Genomic DNA, 26,087 nt, shown 5'->3' on the forward strand with positions numbered 1-26,087 from the left:
CATGGGCCCAAAGAAACCATTATTTCTGCTATGTTTATTATTGGTCACATCAATCTCAGTTCCTGAGCTTGAGAATATTATGTTCCTGAAACTAAAAAGGTGAGAATAAAAGAGATGGTAGTTAATATTATTTTTCTTTTCTTTCTCTTCTCTTTTCTTTTTTCCTTTCCTTTCCTTTCCTTTCCTTTCCTTTCCTTTCCTTTCCTTTCCTTTCCTTTCCTTTCCCTTCCCTTCCCTTCCCTTCCCTTCCCTTCCCTTCCCTTCCCTTCCCTTCCTTTCCTTTCCTTTCCTTTCCTTTCCTCCTTTTTTCTTTTCTTTTCTCTTTTCTTTTTTCTTTTCTTTCTTTTCTTTGTTTCTTCTACACTCAAGTAAACGGTACCATATTTCTTTCTCAAGATGTTCTGTATTATTGAGAGTTAAATTTGAATAGCATATGAAAAGAAAAGATACCTCATGTTTGTCTACATGAGGCATCTGAAACATTTTTTCCTGTATATGGTTCAATTATTAAATATCAACCCTCTTTTAAACATCTTACAAGTGTGAAACACTTCATCACAGGCTTGAGAAATATTCCCATGGATGGATGTTGTGTTGATCCATTAAACTGAAAAACCACAAAGAATATTTGACCTAAGAACATAGTTTTGAAAACTAGACAATATATTTTACCTTACAAATAGTATAAAAGCATGTATAGGCATAGGAGAAACAAAAGAAGAGATTGAGAATAGGTTCAAATAATTATGAAACCAGCATATTTTAGAATAGCAAAGAAGATATAAACTAAATAGGACATTAACATGAGGGAACTGGATCTTGTAAATTTTGCAATATTTTGTCAGAATAACTCACAAATTAGCCTGGAAGTAGACATCTTTCTAAAAGAGGTGACTTCTTAACAGGCAAGTATCTAAAGAGCTTCTGAGTTTTATTTTAATTTAGAAGAGCCAGACCATCAACTTCTTCTATGACAAGTTATAAAGCCTTCTGTAGTAAATTGCTTTTGCCACCCTGAAACATCTAAATCCAAGTCTCATTACCACCTTCCTCAATTGGTTTTCTGATTGGATTGAAATGAAAAAAGAGGATTTTCAATGAAAATTTTATTATAAAGGGCAAAAAAAGAGCATTTCTTGATTCCCATGAACTACAGAAGGAAGACAATCATTCTGAGGAAAGCCTGAAAACTAAAAATTATGACTTTTGGAAGATTCTAAAATATATACTGTTGAAGAAATCTCTGAAAAAGATGACATATCTAATAGTGCCTAATAATTCTTTGTTTACATTAATGTTGGTTATACTAATGCATAAGTAGCATTTAGAAATGTTAAAAGAAACTATTGTATTCTTTATTTTTCATAATAGAGGCAACTTCTCCAGGATCCACAGACCCTGTGTCTCTCCTGTAAGTCAGCTAAGAAAACTTATACCTGTCATAGACTGATTCAGAAGCTACTAATGAAATTATGCTTGCTTGATTGAATTGGCTAAAAAATAGATCTCCCAATCTTTAGAAGATAGAACTAAAAACAATAAAAATAAAAATAAAGACTCTAATACTCAAGTCACCATTAAAAATAGAAAAAACAATAAGATTTTAGTATGGAAGTGGTTAATCAAAAGCTAAGCATGAAAAAGGTTATATTGTTTTACCACAAAACAAAAGTTGTTTTCATTTTGGGAAGCCAAATGGCCAATGAATGTGTCTCAGATTTTTAAAGGCTGTAGCAAATTTAATTCTGGAAAGCGGTTGTTTCCCATATTTATTAATCTAATTTATAGATAACATGTTAAATGTTTATTTTGTGCCAAGAACCATGCTAAACATTAAAAAAAATATTTTAACATTTATAGTAAACCTTGTAAGGTCAATTTTTCCATTTAACAAATTAGGAAACAGGCTTTCAGATCCATTTGACCATATAATTAAACTCTTACTCATTTGTTCATTCAGAACCATTTACTGAGCTCTTACTACGTGCCAGGAACAGTTTTAGGCACAGGAAATACATGAAATAAACCAGCAAAATCCCTGCCCTAAACAACATATGGTACACTGCCCTGCTTTGTTATTAATATCATCTAGAATTGTTATCTAAGGATTACTTTAAGTTTACAATTCAAAATAAGAGTACCACTATTTGAGGTGTTTTGTTTTGTTTTGTTGTTCTCCACCCACCTTCCTCTCTTGCCTTGATCTATCATGTCTATATTATTGGGACGAAAATACTTGAGGTTCCAAATTTGGCAGTAAACTATACCAAGGATATATTGGCAAAAGGAAGTACGCTACATTTTAGGTTACCTTAAAGTCAAAGAGGACAACTTGAGACACTGTGAGTCTTTTGTTCACTGACTTAGAAATCAAATTGAGTGTGTGAATGAGGTCATTGATGTGTTGAAAGAAGCCATGTTATTCCATGCATTTTGTAACATCGGAAACAATTGATCTTTCTATCAGCTTCCTTGCCTATAACGTGGGCTAAATAATGGAACCTGAAACACAGATCATTATGAGATGAAATTATGTTATGCATATATGTAAATAAATCCTCTTGATTAATTGATTAACTGCTACACCAATATTAGTTATTTTTCATTTTCCAAGATTTGAATTACAAGGCATTTAATAAATGTCCTTCAACTAACAGAGTAAAAATCATTATAGTTTTCTTGATCTATTGTTTCTTTTCAGTAATAAACCCTCTCAGCATATTATAATGACACATACCTGTTGACTACTCAATAAACATTAGCCTATGATAGAAATGGTGGTTGACTTGCTGCCTCAGAGATTTACATGAGTCTCTGTAGGGATACTTATGAAGTATTTATCACTACTGCCACTTTCTAGCAATTACTCAATTTTCCATATCAGCCTAATTATAATATATTTTTTATCCCCCAAATTACATTACAACAAAATTTTCTGTCTTCTTATTTATGGGAAAAATAACATGAAATTTTGAGATAGCAATGCCTGGGTATAAGTAAATTATACATGTTAGCATATCTTCATTGTTCTAATTGTGACGCGAACTGAACATTTTCTCTAGTCTTTCTCATTTGGTTTTTCTTTTCTTTTTTTGATATATGTTGTCACTCATTTTTTAAAAAAATTCTATTATCTTTGCTCTATTGCTTCCCCAAATCTTTTGAGTAAAAGACATCATTCCTCACAGTGCATTCAGCTGAACACTGCTATTATATTACAGAAAAGATACCATGGTTGAATAAAGGTGAAAAACATTGGGTAAAAAAAGGTTCAGCTGGTTTCTTTACTATCACACTTCCTTAATGTGTCCATGTGTATGATAAACTCCAAGAGCTTTTCCCAGACTTGCTTAACCTCAAAATTCTTTCATGTACCAAAAATTATAACTAGTCTTCTATGCAAAACACTTTGCCAAATACAAATGCAAGAAATAACTTATACTGCAAGACATCCTTCTACCCTTTCGAGTTACAAAGAAAAACTCCATAACAGTAATGTTATTGATGTATACTCTTAGCTGAACTGTATACAATTATACAGTTTTTAAGGAAGAGGGACTTAGTTCAAAGTTTTAAGGTTAGAAGTGATACCACACAGGGGTGCCTGGGTGGCTCAGTTGGTTAAGCGCCTGACTCATTTCAGCTCAGGGCATGATCTTACAATTCACGGGTGAACCCCGCATTGCGCTCCACACAGAGAGTGTAGAGCCTGTTTGGAATTCTCTCTCTCTCTCTCTCTCTCTCTCTCTCTCTCTCTCTCTTTCTCTCTGCCCTCTCCTGCTTGCTGTCTTTCTCTAAATAAAAAAAAGAAACAAAAAAATTAAAAAAAAAGTGGTACCACATAAGCCACTGGAGAAATATCACACAAGTAAACAAGTTAAAAATGAGAAGATCTATATGGGAAAGGAAGTGATTTGATCTTGGTGACAGGTAATTAAACAAAATGAAATACTTTTAGGCATTATGTACAGAAATCCCTTATCTCTCAGCTCTTCAAAAATGGAATTAGTGTATGCCTTAGTTTTTAGCATTTTCCCATGCATTATTGCCTTTCATTGATTCTGTAACCCTGTGAAGTTGTAAAGATGGTTGCTGTTATATCTCTGATAGATTAGGAACCATTTAAAACTACAGTTTCTCTGATGTCACATCTTCCTTTCTCTTTACTATGCCATGCTGTTTTCCTAAGTCACGCTTTTCCCTTTTTCAGACAAGGTTTTAAAATAATAACCTACAATTTAGACAAAGTATACGATGTAGATTTTCTGGCCCTAATTCCTGGCCTCCAACTAAATGCCTCAAACTATAGTAATTTGGTTTTCCTCTTATTTAGCTCCACTAAAACTACTTGTAAGATCATTAGTGTCTCCATATTATACATTCCAACGAATATTTTTCAGTCTTTATCTTACCATGAGTTTTTTCCACATTTGACACTTTGACAGCTTCCTCCTCCTTGAAATTCTTTCCTCCCTGGTTTCTGAGACAATATCTCTAGCTTCTAAAAGAATTCTCTCCTTCCTTTTTAAATTTTTTAACTCCTTCAGGGTATTCTTCTCTAACCACTCCTACATTTTAGTATTCTTCTTGGTGTTCTTCTTTAGTGTTCTTTGCTGCCTTAGTTCTGGGTCTTTCTCTCTCACTTCCCTTGGTAGATGTCAATAACTCTCATTGTTTAAACCAGCATATCTTTGCTAGGAATTTCCACCTCTACTACCATATTTTTCCCCCGGATACTTGACAAACATACATAAGCGCATATCCCACAGCTACCTCTAATTCAACATTTGTCTCCCTGACGGCTACTACAATTAGATTACAAACTCGAGGAGGAAAGGAACTTAACTGTGTTTACCAATACAACACAACACAACAACTTGACTGTGTTTATCATTGTGCTCACCATATTGCCTAGCATATAATAACTGCTCAATACAAGTTTTGAATAATTAATATGTCAAAAATTTACTTAATATGTATGGCTTCCTTTTTAAAAATCTGCCACTTCTTTTGGAAATGCCAACCACAGCAAATGACATTACTGTCCACATACTATTCCAAGACAGAAACCTGGGAGTTAGCTTGAATTTTTCTCACCCCCACCCCAAATAATGGCAGTTATACTTCCTAAATACTTCTATGATAGCTGTCCTCTTTTCCTTCCTACTAATGCTGTCTCTGGATCTTTTTAATAACTCTACAGGTGTCAGTGCAAGATCTCATCACCTAGAAAACTGGTTTCCTGAAACTACTGGCATCCTCTTTATCTTCAATCTCTGTGATTAGTCAGAATCAGTAATTTGAAATTCTATGTTAAGCTGTACCTCATTTTGCTTAAATACTTGTAATTCTTCCTAATTTCCTTTAGGAAAAAGGACACAACCCTTACTCAGGTAGCATGATTTTCTGTTGCTGTTCCTCTTAAGCCTTATCCATTCCTGTTCTCCACTTATACTTTGTACTGAAATGAAGGTGAAATCCTTGTGGTTTCAGTTCTCCTGACTGTTTTCCATCTGGCTGAGGCTTGTGCAAATACCTCTGTCTAGAATGCCTCACTCAGGCTTTCTTCACCAGGCTTATCTTCACCCATCTTGTGAAACTATTCATGTATCCTCTCCTTTGGGAATATTTCTCTGAACCAATAAGCTGGAGAAATGTAACTTTCCACTGTGCTCAGAAAGCACAGCTCGCACAACTTTTTTGTTTGTTTGTTTGATTTTCTTTTATTTATTTTTGTTATGATTAGCTCTTTATTTAATGATCTCTGCCTTGATACAAAATATTTCTTGAGAATTTAAGGTATTTATCTTTATGTCCTCAAAACCTAACACACTTTTAAATATATGGTTGAAATTCAATAAATATTGAACTAAAATGAGCCTTTGATCCTACCACAACTCAGTTTAGTTAATGACATTAAGATTTAACTATTTCTACAATTTATGGGAGTCCTGCATATCCAATGCTTTCTGGTTACCTAAAGATGTATATACTATTCAGGTGGTGTGTGGAGTGGTTGGGGGAAGAAAGAGAGGGAGAAGGAAGACAGAGAGAATACATTTTCTCTTGTCCAAGGATCTAATTAATAAACTATATGCATATCTATATATATATATGCATATTTACAAATATATATATACAAATATATATATATATATATATATATATTTGTAAGACCACTAGTAATTTTTTGATAGTTACTGCACTTATTTTAGATAGTTATTTTAGATAGTTATTATATATATATAGTTTATATATATATAGTGTATATATATATATATATATATACACACACTTGTGTAGGATCACTATAGTAATTTTTAGATAGTTATTACATCAGTTTAGTTTTATGATGACAGACATAAATTGAATAGAGTCACTAATTAGAAGCAAGTTGTTTGAGTGATATGAGCCAAAGATACTTTGATGACTGATAGGTTTGAGTGCATGCTGTTTTTCTTTGGCCAAAACATTTACCTATTGTGTCAATATCTTAGCCAGGTGGTAAAATACACAGACAGCTTACTCTTGACATACATGTTCTGCTAGCAAAATATGTGTTTGTTTATTCCTTTTAAGGTCAAAGGAATGCACAGGTATGTTCAGTGCTTGTCTGCCTATGCTATGTCATAAGAAAGGAATAAGTGTTTCCTTAATCATTTCATGAACTACCTAAGTCCAGAAATCACCCATCAAGTGAAACAGTGGGTAGACAATGTCAACCAGTGCTCAGTAAGTGTGAGGACCCCACTGCTAGTGAGAAAAAAACCATTTAAAAATATAAGTCCAGGGACACCTGGGTGGCTCAGTCGGTTGAGCATCCGACTTCGGCTCAGGTCGTGATCTTGCAGTTTGTAAGTTCAAGCCCCGCATTGGGCTCTGTGCTGACAGCTTGGAGCCTGGAGCCTGGAGCCTGCTTCGGATTCTTTGGCTCTGTCTCTCTGCCCCTTCGCACTCATGGTCTGTCTCTCTCTGGTCTCTCAAAGATGAATAAACATTTAAAAAATTTAAAAAAAAAACAAAAATATAAGTCCATTCTTAATTTTTTTAATGTTTATTTATTTTTGAAAGAGAGAGAGACAGAGCATGAGTGGGAGAGCGGTAGAGAAAGAGAGAGACACAGAATCTGAAGCAGGCCCCAGGCTCTGAGCTGTCAACACAGAGCCAGATGTGGGGCTTGAACTCATGAATGCGACCTGAGCCGAAGTCGGACACTTAACCAACTGAGCCACCCAGATTCCCCAAGTCCATTCTAAATTAGCAAAGTTTTTGGTAAAAGAGAAGTTTAATGTTATTCTTCCCTGGAGATAAGGGCAATAATAGATGTCTATGAAATCTGTAATAGTACATCTCAAATTTTAATGTACATACTAGTGACCTGGGAAATTTGTTAAAATCCAAATTCTTATTCAGCAGTTACAAGATGCTATATTTCTAACAAGGAACCAGGTGATGCTGCTGTTGTTTTGAGAACCACCGTTGAAATAGCAAGAGTAGATGTGATAAACTTTTATATTTTTCTGTTTTCATAGCATTGAAAGTACTTTCATATATATTATATCACATGATTCTCATGATAAGTCTGTTAGATTGGCATGGGATGTTCTGTTGGTGGTGACTCTATTTTATAGGTAAATTAAGAGAGATTCAGCCCTTAAGAGATTTGTTGTAAAATACTCCATATCTATTTTCTTGGAACTCCTCCTTCTATACCATCCTTCCCCCATTAGTTTTTTACATTTAAAAAACTGCTTCTACACGTCCTATATCACAAAGCCAAGACACATATCAAACATATATTTTAAAAATCACTACCAATGCCTTTCTTTCCAAGTGGATAATATTGTCAACACGCGGTGGCTATGGTAACTTTTGAATGTTTTCCTGTCTCAGAGATTAGAGAAGACTAAATAGCTCGCGGCAGTTAATATAGGAGCTTAGATAGAAAATTAGTAGAAACCCACTCAATAAATGTGGATATTACATGACATGCTAGAGGAAAATGTGTGTCAACCGACCAAGGCTGGAGAACTTATGGCGTGTGTTTGTAGAAAGAGAACAGTGGTGGGTGGGAAAGTAAGCTGTCAAGATTGGAAACAAGGTTTATAGGTAAGGTGCTTTTAACATGGACCTGAAGTGAAAGAAAACTACTCAAAGACACTGAAGAGACAAAATTCTACAGGCGTGGCAATCTTTTTTAAATGTCTGTGTGAGTGCAGGGGGAGCAGTGGTGGTGGTGGATTAGACGAAAGGAGAGCACATGAAGAAATATGCTGAGGGCCGTATAATGCAGTGGCAATGAATCTAGCTCTATTCTCTGCAGATATTCATTTAGAAAAAATAACTAGCACAAGCATGTGCTGGATCTGTGAAGAGTAGATGGAAGCAAGAGGATTAAGTCATGAGTTTGTTTACCTATTCATGCAAGAGATGAGAAGAGCTAAAAGTATGGTCTTTCCAGGAGAGAGAATAAAGGGGATCACAAAGTTGGGAGATACATAACTTGATGCCTAACTGGACACTGGGTTCTGAAAGAGAAGGAGAAGCTGCAAATGACTCAAGTTTAAGTCAAGGTAACTGAATGGTGATTCGTGTGTTCCATTTGTTGAGACAAGGAACAATGGCAACAACAACAACAAGGCAATGGAGGAGATGTTGAGTTCAGTTATAAACAAAGTGAGGTGTAGGCAAAATAACCAAGTGAAAATTTTGTTAGACACTTAGAAACACAGTGACACAACTGTGAAGATTTTATTTATGAACATTAATTTTCTTGATACATAAGAAAAATAAATTATTCCCTGTGATTTATGTCTTTTTTTGTTTGCTTTTAATTATAGAACTACTTTTAATTACTAGTCATGGCTTCCTGAAAAGAACACTTAGCTATTTTCTAATTACCTAATGAAATGCATGTCCCATTTGCCATCATTTTCATTGGCAAATAAAAAAGGAATTTAGTGGCTAATAATATGCTATGTCAAAAACAAATAATTATAATGTTGCCCCAGTATTTTAAAATGCAGTCATTTTTTGTTGTTGTTTTTAACAGTGTGGGTTAAGTGGTTTAGTTTTTGCCAAAGAAAGATTTTTTTTTTTTAATATGAGAGATGGTGAACATGGTCAAATATTGTGTAGGGGTCAGTGTAATATGAAGCAAGAAAACCATCCCCTGGTTTTGGCAACAAACATGTTAGTGGTCACTTCCACACAGAGATTTTAGGAGAAAAGATGATTCCACAGGAGTGTCCTCATGTATGCTCAACTTAAAGTTAATCTATCCTTTCTTTATTCCCTCAAAGCTCAGGGGCATTTTGTTCTTGCTCATAATTAAGCCAATTCCCTCCACCTGTAGTGCCTATCTCAATTTTTCTCATCTCTAGGACAGTTATCTCCTCATGAGTATCTCCCTCTGGATTTCTTGCTCCTCCTCTCTCTGGAATAATCTACCTGATTATCACCAATATGAGCACAACAAACATATTTCACTGATTCTACCTGTCAAAATAAAATACTTTGCGTCCCTTTATCAACAAACTCCTGGAAGAAGAATTTATGCTGTCTCCACTTACTGATCAATCCTTTACTTAATTCCTATAAACTTTCTACTAACCACTCTACTGAAAATGCTCTCCAAATGGTCACATAGTGACAGGTTTTTGTCAAATATAGTGGCTTTTTCTCAGTCATCATGTCCCATGACCTTTCTGAGACGTTTGCACTGCTGACTTTTCCATGTTTTCTTGAAAGTGTCCCTGCTTTGGAATGCTGATACGTTGCATTTCCTGATCTTCCAGGTAACCTACTTGCCTTCTCATGACCAGTTCTTTTACTTTTCCAAGAAGCTATCCTTAATTCCCTCCTCTTTTCTCTCTACATTACTTTTTTTTGAACAACTCCTTTCCTCCTTTGCCTTTGAATTCTAAACTTTTTTTTTTAATTTTTTTAATGTTTATTCATTTTTGAGAGACAGAGACAGACAGAGCATGAGTGGGAAAGGGGCAGAGAGAGGGAGACACAGAATCTGAAGCAGGCTCCAGGCTCTGAGCTGTCAGCACAGAGCCTGATGCAGGGCTTGAATTCACGAACTGCGAGATCATGACCTGAGCCACCCAGATGCCCCTTGAATTCTAAACTTCTGAACTCATGTTTACAGAACCTAGTCTGAGGATCCCAAGTGTATGCTCCCAATTTCCAAGGCTCGCTTGGATATCTCTGTGTGCGGGTCCACTAGCATCCACCCACCTATGCTTCCTTTACGAACATCTACATTTGATCACCTTTACCATCCTTTCTTGCTTGAGACCTTCGAGTTTGGTATAGCTTATGTCATCAATGCCTATTCTTCTCTTGTGAAACATCTTGACAGTTACAAAAGCAGCAATAGCACAGTATAGAGAGTATGACTGTGTTTTTAAAGCATATGATTTCATGTAACTGAAAGAATATGTACTGAGATATTATCCATATTTTCAATGGGTTGCGAGGTTCTGTGGTTTTTAAAAACTTAATTCCTAATAATTCCACACTGAACACTAGTCATGTCTATAAATGTGGGGAATAAACAAAATTCACTTCCTCACTGCTTCTTCTCTGTGTCAATTTCTCCCATTTTTCCTGTGTAATACTTAGAGTGCTAAAAGACACTCGAGTCAAATCTCTGATTGAGAATCCTTTCCATAGGATTTCATCTCACATGCCATTATAAGACTTTCTTCTTCCAAGTCACATTCTAAGAATTCAAACTTTTCACTTTGGCCTCCTAATCTCCCTCTCTTTATTTCCAGAAACACCCTTCTTTGACTACATACCACAGCTGCAGTCTTGCCTTCTTCTGTTCCTCATTCAGCACCTGGCATCTCCTCTTGTCCTTGGTCCTCTCCTCACTGCATCCTGCTTACATCATGCTCAGCCTGCCCCTGAGTTAGCGCCTTGATCGAGCTACCATTTACTGAAGCCAAACCAAATGGCAAGCATCAATTCTATTTCTTTTTGACAACCCTGCTGGCCTATTATGATGGTCTTTGTTCAATAGATAAAGAAGTCGAAACTCAGAAATGTTAAGTAATTTAAGTAAAGTCATATTCCCAGCAAGTGGCAAAAAGAGTCAAATTCATGTCTTTCTTTATAAAATTGGCACTGCTTCCACTGGGCTGTATAATCACCTCCCTGTCTCAGCTACTCTTGCATATTCCTAAAATCCTATCTTAAACCCATCATCTCCCTGAGGTTTTCACTGATTGACAAGACCACAGGGGTGACTCCTCCCTCCAGACTCCTAGAGCAGTCATCACTAATAGAGTTGTCTTCTAGCCAACGTTTGATAGTTTGTGTCTATGTCCTTAATTATACTCTCTTAGTAGAGAAACAAGGCCTTATCACTTGTTTGTAAGTTTTGCATCACCAAGCACAAGCCTGAACATAAGGCAGTGACATTTAGCATAATATATATTTTTCAATAAATTGCTGATTGATTATATAAAATATGCTATTAATGCTGATTTCTCTTTCCTTTTAGGGAGTTAAAAATAAATATAACATCAAAATAGATATAAATATTTAATGTAAACTAATAATACGAAATTTATAGTGCATATTACTTTTCCCATTACAAACCAACAGTAAAATAAAGCATCAAATACAGTGTTATGCTCACAGGAAGGAGTGACGTCATGCACCTTTTATTTGATCAGCAATCTTTCACTGACACCAGTAAAAGAGCTAACAACAGTAGAGCAATTTTTATAAGTAGTTTTCCCTTTTCTGCAGATATATCTAAAGCTCAGTTATAAGTTTCGATGTTAATAATGTATCATATCTCTATTATGCATTTTTCTCACTGTGTAAAATTGGTCATTTTTTTCCCACTTATCTTCTAGAGAATGCAGACTTTCAGATTTCATAAAGTCAATCAAAGAGGCTATGTTTATGCACTAAAAAAACAATGAATTACTTTTGCTATGTTAACAGTACTTTGAAAAGAAGTGATAATACTTCAAGTTAATATTTAACATATACATAGAAGGGGGAAACAAGAATTAGTTACATATAGGTTAAACTTTGTCAAAATGAGTATATACAAATACTTTAAGACCAATGATATGTATGTCTGTGTGTACATAGTACTTTCACTGTATGGAGAGATATAGATATAAACTTCTTTTGCGTATGCAGATATAGACATATAAGTAAGTATCTTTACATAGATATGAAATATTTGGAATAGGGTTAGCTCTAGAAAGATTGTAATTACTAATTGGAATTTTTGGTTTTCTTTTTCTGCACTGTATTTAATGATGTTCCTTCTAACTTTTAACATCTCTCTTAAGAGTGTCCAGCTCTTGTCTTCCTCCCTCACAGAACCTGTTTTCAGCAATTCTATTTGCAAAGTATTCCAATTTTCAAATGAATGGTCAAGAAGGCAATGGACTCCCATTCCAAAGAATATTTGCATATTTAATCAATGGGAAAGAAAATGGCTGAATCTATTAGGCTGACACATATAAAACTACTGTTTTGAGGTAAAAATGGTTGAATATATGTGATTTCATAAGTTTCAATGAATATATGAATCAGTTTCAGGCATTTGATCTGGTTGAAGCCTCCGAAACATAAATTGTCCCCTTGGCACTTTGTAAACAGTGCTCAATTGCCCACTAGATGAATAAGGAGAAGCATATGCTAACAGTTCTAGCGCTTTGGTGACCTTATCCAGAAAACACAGAATCTATTTTAACTTAAGAATATCTTCAAGTTTATTGCTTATTACACTTAATATATATGGGATGGGTGCATCAATATTTTTTCAATGTTTTGAGCATTTCAAGGCTTTACGCATCCCTGATTATAACACTAGTTTTGTTCATAACAAAACAGAACATCTATTTATATGTAAATCTTAGAAAGTGCACTTACCTGCTTTGGGTATCTTTTCCTCTTTTTTAATTTCAGGTTCTGGGGTAAAACATACACACACACACACACACACAAACACACAGGTGGATAAAATAAGCATTTGAAAAAACCCATACAAATCAATTTTAATAGATTTTTTATCAATTTTAATTATAGTTACACACTTTTATCAATATGCAATGAAACATGTGTTCTTAGTAAGTGATAAAGTGACTTAAACAAAAGGACTTGATTTTGAAATCTAGTTTGCTAAGTTTTATATAGAACATACTAAGTAATTTGTCTTTACTAACAGCCCATTTCTTAGGATTCATAAGTCCTCTAAGTAATATAAATAAAAAATTAATAATAATTACTAGGAAAAAGTGTTGTAATTTTTCCTAATTTAACCAATTCAAACCATTTATTAATTTTGACTACATACGCTCAATTCATGGAGCGCCACCTGGTGGTTAACTTAATAATTTCAAACATGTATAATTCCTGTTTTTATTAGTATTTATTATTAATTTTATAAAGTAAATTAAATTGGTTTATAGTGCATTAATATAAAACTTTATTAGAATGAAGTACTTTAATTTCTTATTGTCTTAGGAAATGTCTTTTGTCTAGAAACTGCATTCCAACTTAATATCATTATAGGATAAACACATAGTTTTAGAAAGTATCCAAATAATGTTCATGATACATTGCCAATCAAGGTAATGGTTGACTATATTTTTAGTGTTTTCCAGTTCTTCCTCTTGTTTAAACAATTTTGCTTAGGCTGTATACTTCTTTCCTGGCAAAAAGTCTTGTTTTGATTAATGGAAGGGCCCTGCTACATTATGATTTTTCCTTCCTTCAAACAGCAGAAAAACTGACCTCATCGTTGGGATACGTTTTGAGAACAGACTGTGTTATCTGAGATAGTGCTCTCTGGCTTTATTTGAGTGGTAGCCTAATAGAGTCTCATTTTCTGGAGTTACAAAACAAACAAACAAACAAACAAAACCCACAAAAAACAAAACAAAAAAAAACACCTCATTTGTTTAACAGCAGAATTTTATATAGTAGAGAATTACATAACCATTCACACCCTACTTCCTATAATACTTGAATGCATATCCTGTAAAAGGTGATATCACTGCTCTTATCGCACTTCAACACTCCCTACCACATATTCCTCTCTTTTTATTTCACACATTCACTAAACTGGGTAGGGCACATGCTATTCTGTTGCTTTCCATGTGCTCTAATGTTATATAACAATTTTTATACAATTTTAATTTAATTTTTATTTATTGTCTATGTCCCCATCTTAGATTTTAATTTCCACAAGAGCAGTAACTATGTCTTGTGCACTATTAAAATATCAACATTTATTTACATATCTGACATGTGGCATATGATCAATAAATACTGTGGAATGAGTGGATAAATGAACAAAACGGTGACTACAGAAGGACCGAATGCTCCCTCTTGTGTATCTAAAGTCCTAGAAGAAATTCATTTATCTCACGCTTCCAGAGCTAGAAATAAAATTTCAGTGTCCCAGGATGGGTTTCGTAAACATGTTACTCATCAGGTAGAGCAATCTATTTGAAAGGGCCTTACTTCTTACTACACATGGCTCTCCCCCCCTCAATTACATTGTTATTGTAATCTTGACATGGGATTATCTTAGTCTTAATGTGTGTCGAGAGATCTTCTGAGAAACATAAAAGTTGTTGAGAATATTTTTATCAGTACGTTATGATTTTTATGAGTGCAATACAACCAGAATCAACTTCTATCTTGTACATAGAATTTTACACTCTCTCTTATGAACATGCACTATCCAACATGCGTGTGCCCATGGACCCTCACACTATATAGAAATACTGACTTTTGGTATTGCGTAAAAACACTTACAGCATGACCTCACAAGTTATGAGTTCATGGGAAGTGTAAAAAGGAGGATTTGAATCATACAATATGGCTTTAAGTTCACTTGCTCAAGTTTTGTGACCTTGGGCATTACTTAAAACCTTAAATCTCAAATTTGTCATTCCTAAAATGGAGAAAATAATGTTGTAAAATTAATGAGAATTATAAGTGATGTATGGAAAGCACTTTATTATTTTAAATTGTACTCATAAACTTAAATTGCACAGTGATTTTCATTTTTTTCTTACAGAATTGGGCCTTTACCCTTGAAGATGCAAAGCAGGAGTTGATACGTGAGATTATTGTTGAAGGATTTTGTAAGGTGAGCATCTCCTTTATTAGGCTACTTGCTATCTCAGAACTCAGTGCCTTCATTTTGAAAATGGCATTACTACTGAAGGTTAAGTCTTTAATTTTTGAGTCACAAGTGGATGCCTGTTCCTAGTCACATAAAAATGACAAATGTATATATATGTATATCTATATATATATATCTATATATATGTACATCTATCTATCTATCTATCTATAATAAGGAATATATGTATTTATATTTAAGTTTAGTCCAAGGGCTTCATTGAGAAACTTCAAGAAACTAAGGACAACGGTTAATGCTGGAGATTGGGACCTGGAGGCCAGAATGGGAATTGCTATTTTCATCCAATTTTTACGGTTTGAAATTTTTTTTTACCACTGGTTATTATCATATAATAATAAAATATCTGATTTGCATAAACATTTGTCACTTGAGCCCTTCATTTTGGGCTCCACATGCAAGCGTTACAGAAACATGGAATCAAGAAATCCCCACGCTGAGTTGTTGAGACAGACAGCCTGTCATTTCATATGCAGCACTGACTTTTCCAGGCTGTTGATTTCATTTATGAAATGTAAATTGCTGATGGGCCTGGGGAAGGGAGCTTCATTAACGATTTTTCAATGTCATCAACACTATGTTCTCAAGTAAAGCGGGCCGACCAAACTCCATCATGCTTGTGCTTGAGTCAGAGAAGGGCAGCCACGGAGACCAACTCTGTTTAGGAGTCTCTGTTTTGTTTTCATGAAATTAAAAGAAATCTATACAATATATAAATTCCAAGAATCGACATTATTTTAAGAATGCCTCTATGTTAGATATTTTGTAAGGAGAAGGTGACTATCACTGATTTTTCTTTTTTCACTTTATTTTGTTATCATTTTCACATTTGCTTTTTAGTACATAGTGGCCTGATATGTATAATAAATAATAACCATAATCAGATTTGTCAACCAATGATATTTTCCTCATAGCACTCACTAAATAAGTGTATTATATGCATTATTTATATTGTATTTATGTAATATGAAATATTTGTGTTTATTTGATCTCTAACCCCAGTAGAGTATAAACGTCATGAGTCCTGAGATGAGTTATTATTTCCTCTGCTGAATCATAGCACATAGATCAATGTTTTGTGCAGAATAAGGATCAAAATATTTGTTGCAAAAATGAAGAAATTATCTTATATAATCCTCACATGCCTCTTCTACGAGATACATACTACTATTACACCCACTTTACAGATAACAATACTAAGGCTCCATAATTTGTCTAAGTTCATTTTCCCTAATAAGTGACAAAACTGGTCTTTGAATACTGTTTTTTATGACCACCTTCAAAGCCTTAAGCACTTATAATGAAAACAGCTATAATTACTGTTGCTACAGAAAGAATAAAAGCTTTTAAACATTTCATACATAAAAACATTACAGTAAGCCACATTCCATATCTTACAGGTAGGTTGCTATTTACCTAGTGTATTTTATGTAGACAAAAACAATTATTAACAGTTTTTATTATTTAGTTGACATAAACAATTTAGACACTAAAGTTTCTATTTTTTTCAACCACTCATTGAATCATGTTGTATAAATTAGCTTCCTAAATTAGGCTGGTCAAACTAAATAAATAGATTGAGCATTGATAAAAAATTGATAGCTGTCTGATATACTCCTGTGGTTGTATTCCATATTTAATGGCACGGGAAGGTTTTACATTCAAAAGCAGGTCACCAAGTCCATTTTTGTAAAATATACAGAAGAACTTCAGCAGTCAGTTGTTTGTGAATTTTGGTCTGAGGGAGTCTGGAAACCTGGTGGCTAAGGACACAACTCATACTGCCAGTGGTGTGTCCCAGATCCACCCCAGGTGTCTATGTGACCTGAGCAAGTCACTTTCAGTGCTTCAATGTTCACATTAATAAAAAAGGATGCTGTAGGGGCACCTAGTGGCTCAGTCATTTGAGCATCTGACTTCGGCTCAGGTCGTGATCTCATGGTTCATGATTTTGAGCCCACATTGGGCTTGAGGCCGTCAGCACAGAGCCCTCTTGGGATCCTCTGTCCCCCCCTACACCCCCTTTCTCTGTCTCTCCCCTACTCGTCTGCTCTCTCTCTGCCTCTCAAAAAAACATTTAAAAAAAGGATGCTGTAAAAATTAAACTGAACACTACATGTGAGGCATTTAGAACAGAATCAGATACAATGCAAGTAGCGCACATCATTCTCTTGATACTTTAAACTATGTTTCTTATATTTTTCTACCATACTGCTAAATAAAATATATTTTAAATATATATTTTTAAATAAGACAATTAAAATTTTGTGTATTTAATAAAAGTTAGTGTTCATAAATTTCTTCTAAACCCATGATTTTTATATCATTTGAGTAATCATTTGCAATTTCTAATGAAAATCTGCCACTAGTGTGTACACATACACATTTACAGGACTGTACTATGGCTCTCATTATATTACTTAAAACCAGGGCACCTGGGTGGCTCTGTCAGTTAAACATTTGACTCTTGATTTTAGCTCAGGTCATGATCTCATGGTTTGTGGGATGAAGCCCCGTGTTGGCTTCTGCCGTGTCTCCCTCTTTCTCTGCCCCTCCTCTGTTCATGCTTTCTTTCTCTCAAAAATAAATAAACAAACATAAAAAAATAAATTATATGCAAAACACACACACACACACACTTTCACATTTTGTTGTTTCCTTGATGCTTTATGGGAGGGGACAGAGAACTACTGTCATTCCAAGTAACTTGGCTTCAAAATTTGGGATTAGGGAAAATTCAGACTGAACTCATGTTTTTTCATGTCCCGAGAGGACTTGTTTTGCACACATTTCATCTGTTTTGATAGGTAGCATTTGATTTCATCTGCTGTGGACACATTACTTTGTAGCCCAGGTAAATACAATTGTGAGAAAGAAAAAATCTGACTACCTTTAGGTTTGACTTGGAACTTCTTCAGTTTACAGACTTCCAAAAGAAGAAACTGTCCCAAGTTTAGGTGATGTCACGTAGAGAACCAACACCTGGCATCATCTCCTTCATGACTTTTCATCTTATCTGTGCCTACATTACTTCAATATTCTATGGACTATTTAATATTTTCCTTCTTCTTTTTTAATCATGTCCATATGGTTTTGAAATATTACACATCCTCTATGCTTCTATTTTTTCTGCTTGAGTTTCTAAACTTGTATCATATTTGTTTATAAAGTGAGGAATCCTCCATTCATAATAAAGGGGCAAGGTGATGATATTCTCAAGTAATTAGGCAACCTCATAAAAGTAAGGACTTGCAGAGATCATTTTGTACTGCAGTTGGAGAAAAACAGACACACAAACCGACTAAACAAAAAAATCCCTTGGTTTGAAATTTATTTACTTTTTATTAATCAATGATTTAATATGAGGCATCTGAAATTCTAAATTTTAATTTTTTCACCTTATTAAATGGAAAATTATATTAGCTGATGTATTTGTGGCTAAGATTAGATTAAATAATTGAATAAACATTTTACGAGCACTCATATACTAATATCTAAATAGCAGATACCCATAGATTGGATAAAAAACTTTGATATCCCTTGTCTAAGGCAGCACTGGAGGCCACTTTATATTTCCTCTTTTTCAAATATTGTAAGATTTTCTTGGACAGACTTTTGTCTTGCTCATCTTTGGAAACACAGCATCTAAAATATCCCCAGACTATACCAACATTCAAAATTTGTTATTGATACAAAACAAAGAAAAATGTGGTTTAAAGACGTCAGGAAAATCAAATCTATAAACTTTGCTTTTAGGTGGCTCAGGCCAAAATATGAAATGGAATCTCTCTTCCATTAACCTAAGCCTTACTAAAAGCCCATTAGAACTGACTCACCCACATTCAACACTGATACACATTATCTTCAGATTTTATATTTAATTTGCTCCAATCAGGAATAATTATCCAGAGTAAGTGAATTAACTAGTTTATAGCCAGTCTAAGCTAGAGTCTCAAGCTAATGAGCAGTGTTCTTTCCATAACATGTATGCACACACACAAACACCCGCCCCCCCCCGATGCACACACACACACACACACACACACATTCTCTCTGCCTCTGTGTCTGTCTCTTTCTCTTGGGTTCCATGAGTGTCTCATTCCCATTAGGTCAAAAAAAATTTGCTTTATAAGCTTCTGTAGGCATAGTTCTAAAATGGTTCTAGTTTGTAATGCAAGCACTTAATGTGTGACTCAAAGCTTTGTGTCTAGGACCTGATGCTGCAATCCTTCCTTGGCAAGATTCCCAAGGAGTTTGATGCTCACAAGGAAAGTTTGCTGAGTGGACACTAAAGATGCAAAATGAGCCCAAGGGCATTCTCTCTTCGCAGCAAAGAATAAACACATACATTTTTCCTGCCTCATTCTGTCATCATTTCGTTTTTGCGATCCTTGGTCTTTCACATATGCTAAGCCGATGTACCACGCTTCTGATAGTGCCACTCTGCCTTTATCTTCTCTTTCTTTTAGGCCTCCCTATGTGTGCCTCATTATTCTTTCCTTCTTGCAGTTTCCATCGTGAAGAGTACACATTGAAATAAGTAAGAAATAATTGGAAGAGGCTGCACTTATCAGCTGCACAAAGAACAGTCAGTCAGAACAATGTCCTGTAATGTTATTTGAAGATGGCAGGATAGTTGGTTGAATATATTTTAGGTAATGAGCCAGTTGACTTTAAACCGTTCAATGGGTTCAGAAAGTTGTGCAACAATCATTTGCTCAGGTAAGGAAGCAGACATTCTTTTGTTTCTCCTTATCAAAGGGAGGGTCCCTCTTTAACTAGATTCTTCCCTGTTTCTCTGGGCACCAACATTCACTTTCTTTAACTTGAAGGAAGAATAATCAATGAAGTTAATAAAAGGTCACATGTTTAAGTATGGATCATCCTATATCTTATTCAAATATGTAAAAATAATGCATGACCTTATATGAAAAATAATACATTTAACATTTTTAAAGTGAACAGGAAAAATAAAAAGACTTATGGTAACATTAAAAAAAATTATCCTCAAGGAGAGAGGCATATTAGAACATTCTCATAAGGTAGCATGAGTGACAACAAAAGTAGATGTGCAAAGGGACAGTGACTCATTTTCTTATGCTACGTTGCCCCTTCTAATGAGACCTTAACTGGAAAGAATACCAAAGAAAGAATCTTGGGGCTTTACATCCATAATTGTTTATATATTTCACATATAGTTGTATTTATCATTGAGCATTAATTTTTTGAGAGGAGAAAATAAAAATTCACAACACTTGGATACATTAATTTGTAAAGCCAATGATTATAATACAAAAAATTCGGCAACCTTTACTGCTTTCTTGCCAACACATAACCCCTTTCCATTCTGTCAACTTGGCATTTTAGCATGATCGGCACAACAGGAAAAAATGTTAGTCTGTAAGTTTCTGCTTAGAGTGACAGAGCTACAATTACTAGCTCAATTTTCACTTAAACAATTCTTCAGAAAGTGAGTCATCATGGATTTGTAAAGGCACCTATCGACACTTTATTTTTTGAATCTGACTGCTCTCAAAAAATTTTTTTAATGTTTATTTTTGAGAGAGAGAGAGACAGAGTGTGAGTGAGGGAGGGGCAGAGAAAGAGGGAGGCACAGAATCTGAAGCAGGTTCCAGGCTCCATGCTGTCAGCACAGAGACCAATGCAAGAACCCATGAGCTGAGAGATCATGACCTGAGCTGAAGTTGGCACTTAACGAACTGAGCCACTCAGGCGCCCCCCTGACTGGTCTTCTTTTAATCAACAATTATCTATAACTTTCCTCCATTCCTACCAAATGCAAAAAATTGTTATGGGGAAAAAAACAACCTTGAGACCGTGTAAGGATAAGTCTTTTTAATATATTCCAATATTGAAGAACAAAGGAAAATAAGATTATTTTTAGGTGCATTTAAGTCTGATACTAAGTAGCTAATCCAGCATAGAAACCTTAGATAATCCTTTAATCTTTGTGCATCAATTTCTTCACTTGTTAACATGATAGTATAATATTTTCTTCCTAAAATAACTCAAGGCAGAAATAAATCATGTCAATAATTAAATCTGAAACCAGGCATGGGAAAACCTAGAAATAACTACACTAATATTAAAATGCTAATGTTGATTATTAAATCAAGTATTCTAGATCAACTATTAGATTTTAAAAACAATATTACAGCAAATTCTAATATTTCTTAGAAGATGCCAATGTCATAAGCAAAGATGACATTTGTGAATTGCAGTATTATTAGAAAAACTTTAATTCCAGAATGGTGAATCAAAATGTATGTTAGTTGCATTCACTTATTAGAATGATCAGTTGCAAAAGACAAAGTAAATCCCTGTAACGTCAGTTTAGAGAATTAGAACAATAAATAACATTAAAACTGGAACTTTTTGGAAGTTTAATGTCAATCATTGAACATCAGAATATTTTTGGTCCCAGATAATGTAGCAGTATAGCAACGCTGATTATGTTCCAACTGACGCATGTTGAATTAACATATTCTAAAAAGTGCTCTTAGAGACAACTCTCTGAGACCAACTGGTTTTGATTCTTTTCATAAAAGAAGACTGTATAATATCTACTTCTTCAACAGATTGTCAAACTTTTCCTTGCAGGTCTCTAGGTCTCAGTATTTAAATAATGTTTATAGAACCAACATTGGGAACTTCGGGATAAGACTTATAAACTGAAACTGAAAATGCACAAAATACCAACTTTTAGCAAATGAAAAGCAGAACAGATAGATTACTACTATTGGCCCTCAGGATACCTAGTTGTACTCATGCTAAAAAGAATGTCCTGGGTTCTTCAAGTAGCAGTTTTTTTTTTTTTTTTTTTTTTTAAAGAATTTTTTTTCAACGTTTATTTATTTTTGGGACAGAGAGAGACAGAGCATGAATGGGGGAGGGGCAGAGAGAGAGGGAGACACAGAATCGGAAACAGGCTCCAGGCTCTGAGCCATCAGCCCAGAGCCTGACGCGGGGCTCGAACTCACGGATCGCGAGATCGCGACCTGGCTGAAGTCGGACGCTTAACCGACTGCGCCACCCAGGCGCCCCTTCAAGTAGCAGTTTTAAATGTATTCTTTACTAACTTTCCTCAGAACTTTCCTCATCTCACCTTGATTCTTTCCATCACTCATCCATGTGCGACCACACCTTCAAAATCCATACACTGACAAACATATCTCACAAGTGTATCTTCAACCTAAATTCCTTTTCTGCACCTCACACTTAGATAGTCAGCTTCCAGCTCTACATTTCTTTTGGGCATCCTATAAACAGCTAAAACTCAACAAGCTGTTAGCCACACTCATGATTGATCCTAAGCTTCTCCTTTTCTGGTGTCCCATCTCAGTGGTGTCACCAACCATTTAGCTGTATAAAATAGAAATCTTATTAAATATATTTTTCAAAAATGTCCTCTTCTCTCCATTTCACCTGCAACCGTCCTGGTCAAGGTACCATAATCTCTCACCTTAATACCATCAGTTATACCTTAATTGTCTTCTTGAATCCTATTCTGCTTTTCTCCAACTCACTGCCATAGTGGCCATCACAGAAAGCAACTCTCTCCCCTTCTGTGGTCAAACATGTAAAAAATACTTTTGTGTATATCCATTGCCCTTAGACTAAATACCAAAAACCTTAATATGGCTTATAGCAGGGGTTGGTAAACTTTTCCTATAAAATGCCAGAGAGTAAATATTTTAGTTTTACAGGCCATTTGATCTCTGGTGTAGATATTCAACTCTGCTATTATGGCACAAACACTGCTACAGACAAAACATAAATGAGTGTATTTGTGTTCTAATAAAATGCTATTTATAGATACTGAGATTTGAATTTCTTATATGTTTAAGGTGCCCCCAAATTTTCTTCTTCCTTTGATTTTTTTCAACCATTTAAAAATATATAAGCATTCTAGATTTGGTCCATGAAATATAGTTTGCCTACTCCTGGCCTTCAAAGTTCTGCTTATGTCTTATCTTTGTTTTGTACTTCTCTTGTTAATGTTTTCTACACAGCTGCAACACTGTCCTTTTTCACAAGAAATTTGAATGTGCTGAAATATCTCTTCACTCCTTGGCCTCTCCTATTCTCAGTTTTTTCACTGGTTAAAATTCCTACTTATCCTTCACATCTCAGATAGAATTTTGCTTGGTTTAGAAGTATTCCTTGATTCCCCAACCTGAGTCAGATTTTTTTTTTAATATTTATTTCATTTTTGAGAGAGAGAGAGAGATAGAAAGAGAGAGAGATACAGAGACAGAGACAGAGTAGACGAGGAGCAGAGAGAGGGGGAGACACAGAATCTGAAGCAGGCTCCAAGCTCCGAGCTGTCAGCACAGAGCTTGATGTGGGGCTCAAACTCAGGAGCTGTGAGATCATGACCTGAGCTGAAGTGAGACGCTTAACTGACTGAGCCACCCAGGCATCGTTAAGTCAGATTTTTCTATACTTATAATACCATGTTCCTTCTATCAAAGCATTTCTCTCAGTTTTATAGCTGTTCATTTATTTGTGTGATTTACCCCTTTATATTCAACACCTTCTGTTAGACTTCTATGAAAGCTGAAACCCAATTTTTGGCTTGTCATTGTCTTTTCTGTATATAATATGAAAAAATTCAAGATGTATTCTCAAGTGAAAAAATATTACAGAAGAATCTTGGTAGTACTCACAGGAGACTCTCATTTTATCATGGCATTCATATATTTTAAAGAGAAATATTCATAGTCACATATGGCCTGTTGCGGCTAATGATGTAGGCTAGTTCATTCAAAATGTATTCACACACTTCCTTACCTTTCCTTCCTCTAGTCTAGAGGCTGGAAAATGAAACACCTTGTTGCCCTAAAACAAATTCCTTATATGTTAAAATCATTCTAATCAAATTATTTTTGATTACCCAAAAATGGGGAAACACACACACAGATAAAATTCACTTATGTAACTAAAAATTCAAGGGCACCTGGGTGGCTCAGTTGGTTAAGCATCCGACTTCAGCTCACAGCATGATCTTGCAGTTCATGAGTTCGAGCCCCACACTGGGCTTTGTGCTAACAGCTCAGAGCCTGGAGCCTGCTTCGGGTTCTGTGTCTCCCTCCGTCTCTCTCCCTCCCCCTCCTCTCTCTCAAAAATAAATAAACATTAAAAATATTCACAGAATTTGTGGAATATACTGGCAGAATTTCATTAATGAGAAAACTGGCATCTCATAAGACTAGTGCTAGTAACTTACTTAAAATAGCTAAAGGCTACATCTTAAGACATTTTTATGCCATAGAGAGTTTTTACAAATTAAGTTGGCTGTTCTGTCCTTAGTGGCATACCATTATGCACTATACATCATCATTTACAAAAGTTTTTCTTTGACTCTTAAGCTAAATGGCAAGTGTCCTGAAGGGAAGAACTATACATAAAGGCACATCCCATCTTTTTACATTTTACATTGCAATGTATCTCTGTTTAAATATGAAATGTGTATTCTTTGCTTTAAAGTTGTTTTTTTCTCTATAGTTTTATACCATTGGCTCTAATTCCTATTTCTTATTTCACTCCTCTCTAGTGGATTTTATTTTATTTTACTCCATTTTATTTTATTTTTATTTCAGCTTTATTACAGTATAATTGACACATAAAATTGGTAGACATGTAAAGTGTACATCATGGCGATTTGATATATGTATACATTGTGAAAGGATTCCCCCCATCTGGATTTTATTTTGTATTTGTATGTCTGCCTCTGAGTTAATTCTGCAATTGGAGACTTGCATCACTTAGGGTTTGCAGTACTGAGCACAGTGCCCATCAAAACCACCTATAAAGCAAACAACCAGTCAGTTTGTCAACCAGAGCAAGGACTCAAGAAATGTTTTTGAGCAATATTCGGAAGAGTCATTAGTTGAGAAAAAACACAAAAGAAAAGTGCAGATGAAAGCAAGTTTTAGGAAGTATTTTCCTTACTTTCTATTCCACTATAAGTGATGAAAAAATTTGTCAGCAAAAATTAAATGTTTGAAGTCTTATGTGAGACTTTATCCTGGAGTCATTTCTTTAAATTTACTTTTTGTTTCAATATTAATTTGCAACAACTACTGAAGCCTTGCTAACAACAACAAATATGAAACCACCTTTAGGGACTTGCACATATTAAACACCAGTTTAAAAATTGTAATAAAAGTGAATATCACAAATGCTGACTTGGAAAATGAATCAAGATATTCTTGGTTCCATAGTGATTTCTATGATTCAATAAAAGCTGTGGCAGAATAAAGTCATTTTCAGATTTACTATAAAGATCTTTATTTGTTTTCACCGGTTACTTTGCTATTTGTTGAAAAAATTTTACTTTCATTAATATAAATGATAAAATATGGATTTATTACAGTAAAGCTTTATAAATACTATAATTTAAATAATATAACCTTATTTATTATTTTAAATATATTATTCTATACAATCCACATATTCAAGTTTGTTTAATATAATCTATAAATTTCTTCAAGAAAAGAATCATTAGAGACATGACAGCAAAGTCGTGAGTTTGGCAAAAATTTAGAATTAAGTAGCTGACCACTTGATTTTTGTCTATGATTTGATGTTTAAACAATTTTAATTATCGTAAAAGCTTTTACTTTTTCATATCAAATTAAATGACTGAAATTTCTCTTCAATGTCACATGAAGCTACCTTACAAATTTAATGAGGCAGAGGTAACTTATAACTGTATTTTGGGGGCTCCTGGGTGGCTCAGTCGGTTGAGCGTCCGACTTCGGCTCAGGTCATGATCTCACAGCTCGTGAGTTCAAGCCCCGCAGCGAGCTCTATGCTAACAGCTCGGAGCCTGGAGCCTGCTTCGGATTCTGTGTCTCCCTCT

The 26,087-nt window shown here is 34.7% G+C and overlaps 1 protein-coding gene across 1 annotated transcript in view; it reads right to left on the reverse strand.

Annotated features, from left to right (window-relative positions):
* The window catches only part of TRDN (triadin), a 398,565-nt gene that overhangs the window by 65,412 nt on the left and 307,066 nt on the right, over positions 1–26,087 (reverse strand). The window contains 1 exon segment of the mRNA XM_030316258.1: positions 12,916–12,954. Within this exon segment, the coding sequence (XP_030172118.1) occupies positions 12,916–12,954 (39 nt within the window).

This window comes from Lynx canadensis, chromosome B2 (genome assembly GCF_007474595.2).
Source record: "Lynx canadensis isolate LIC74 chromosome B2, mLynCan4.pri.v2, whole genome shotgun sequence".
NCBI lineage: Eukaryota > Metazoa > Chordata > Mammalia > Carnivora > Felidae > Lynx > Lynx canadensis.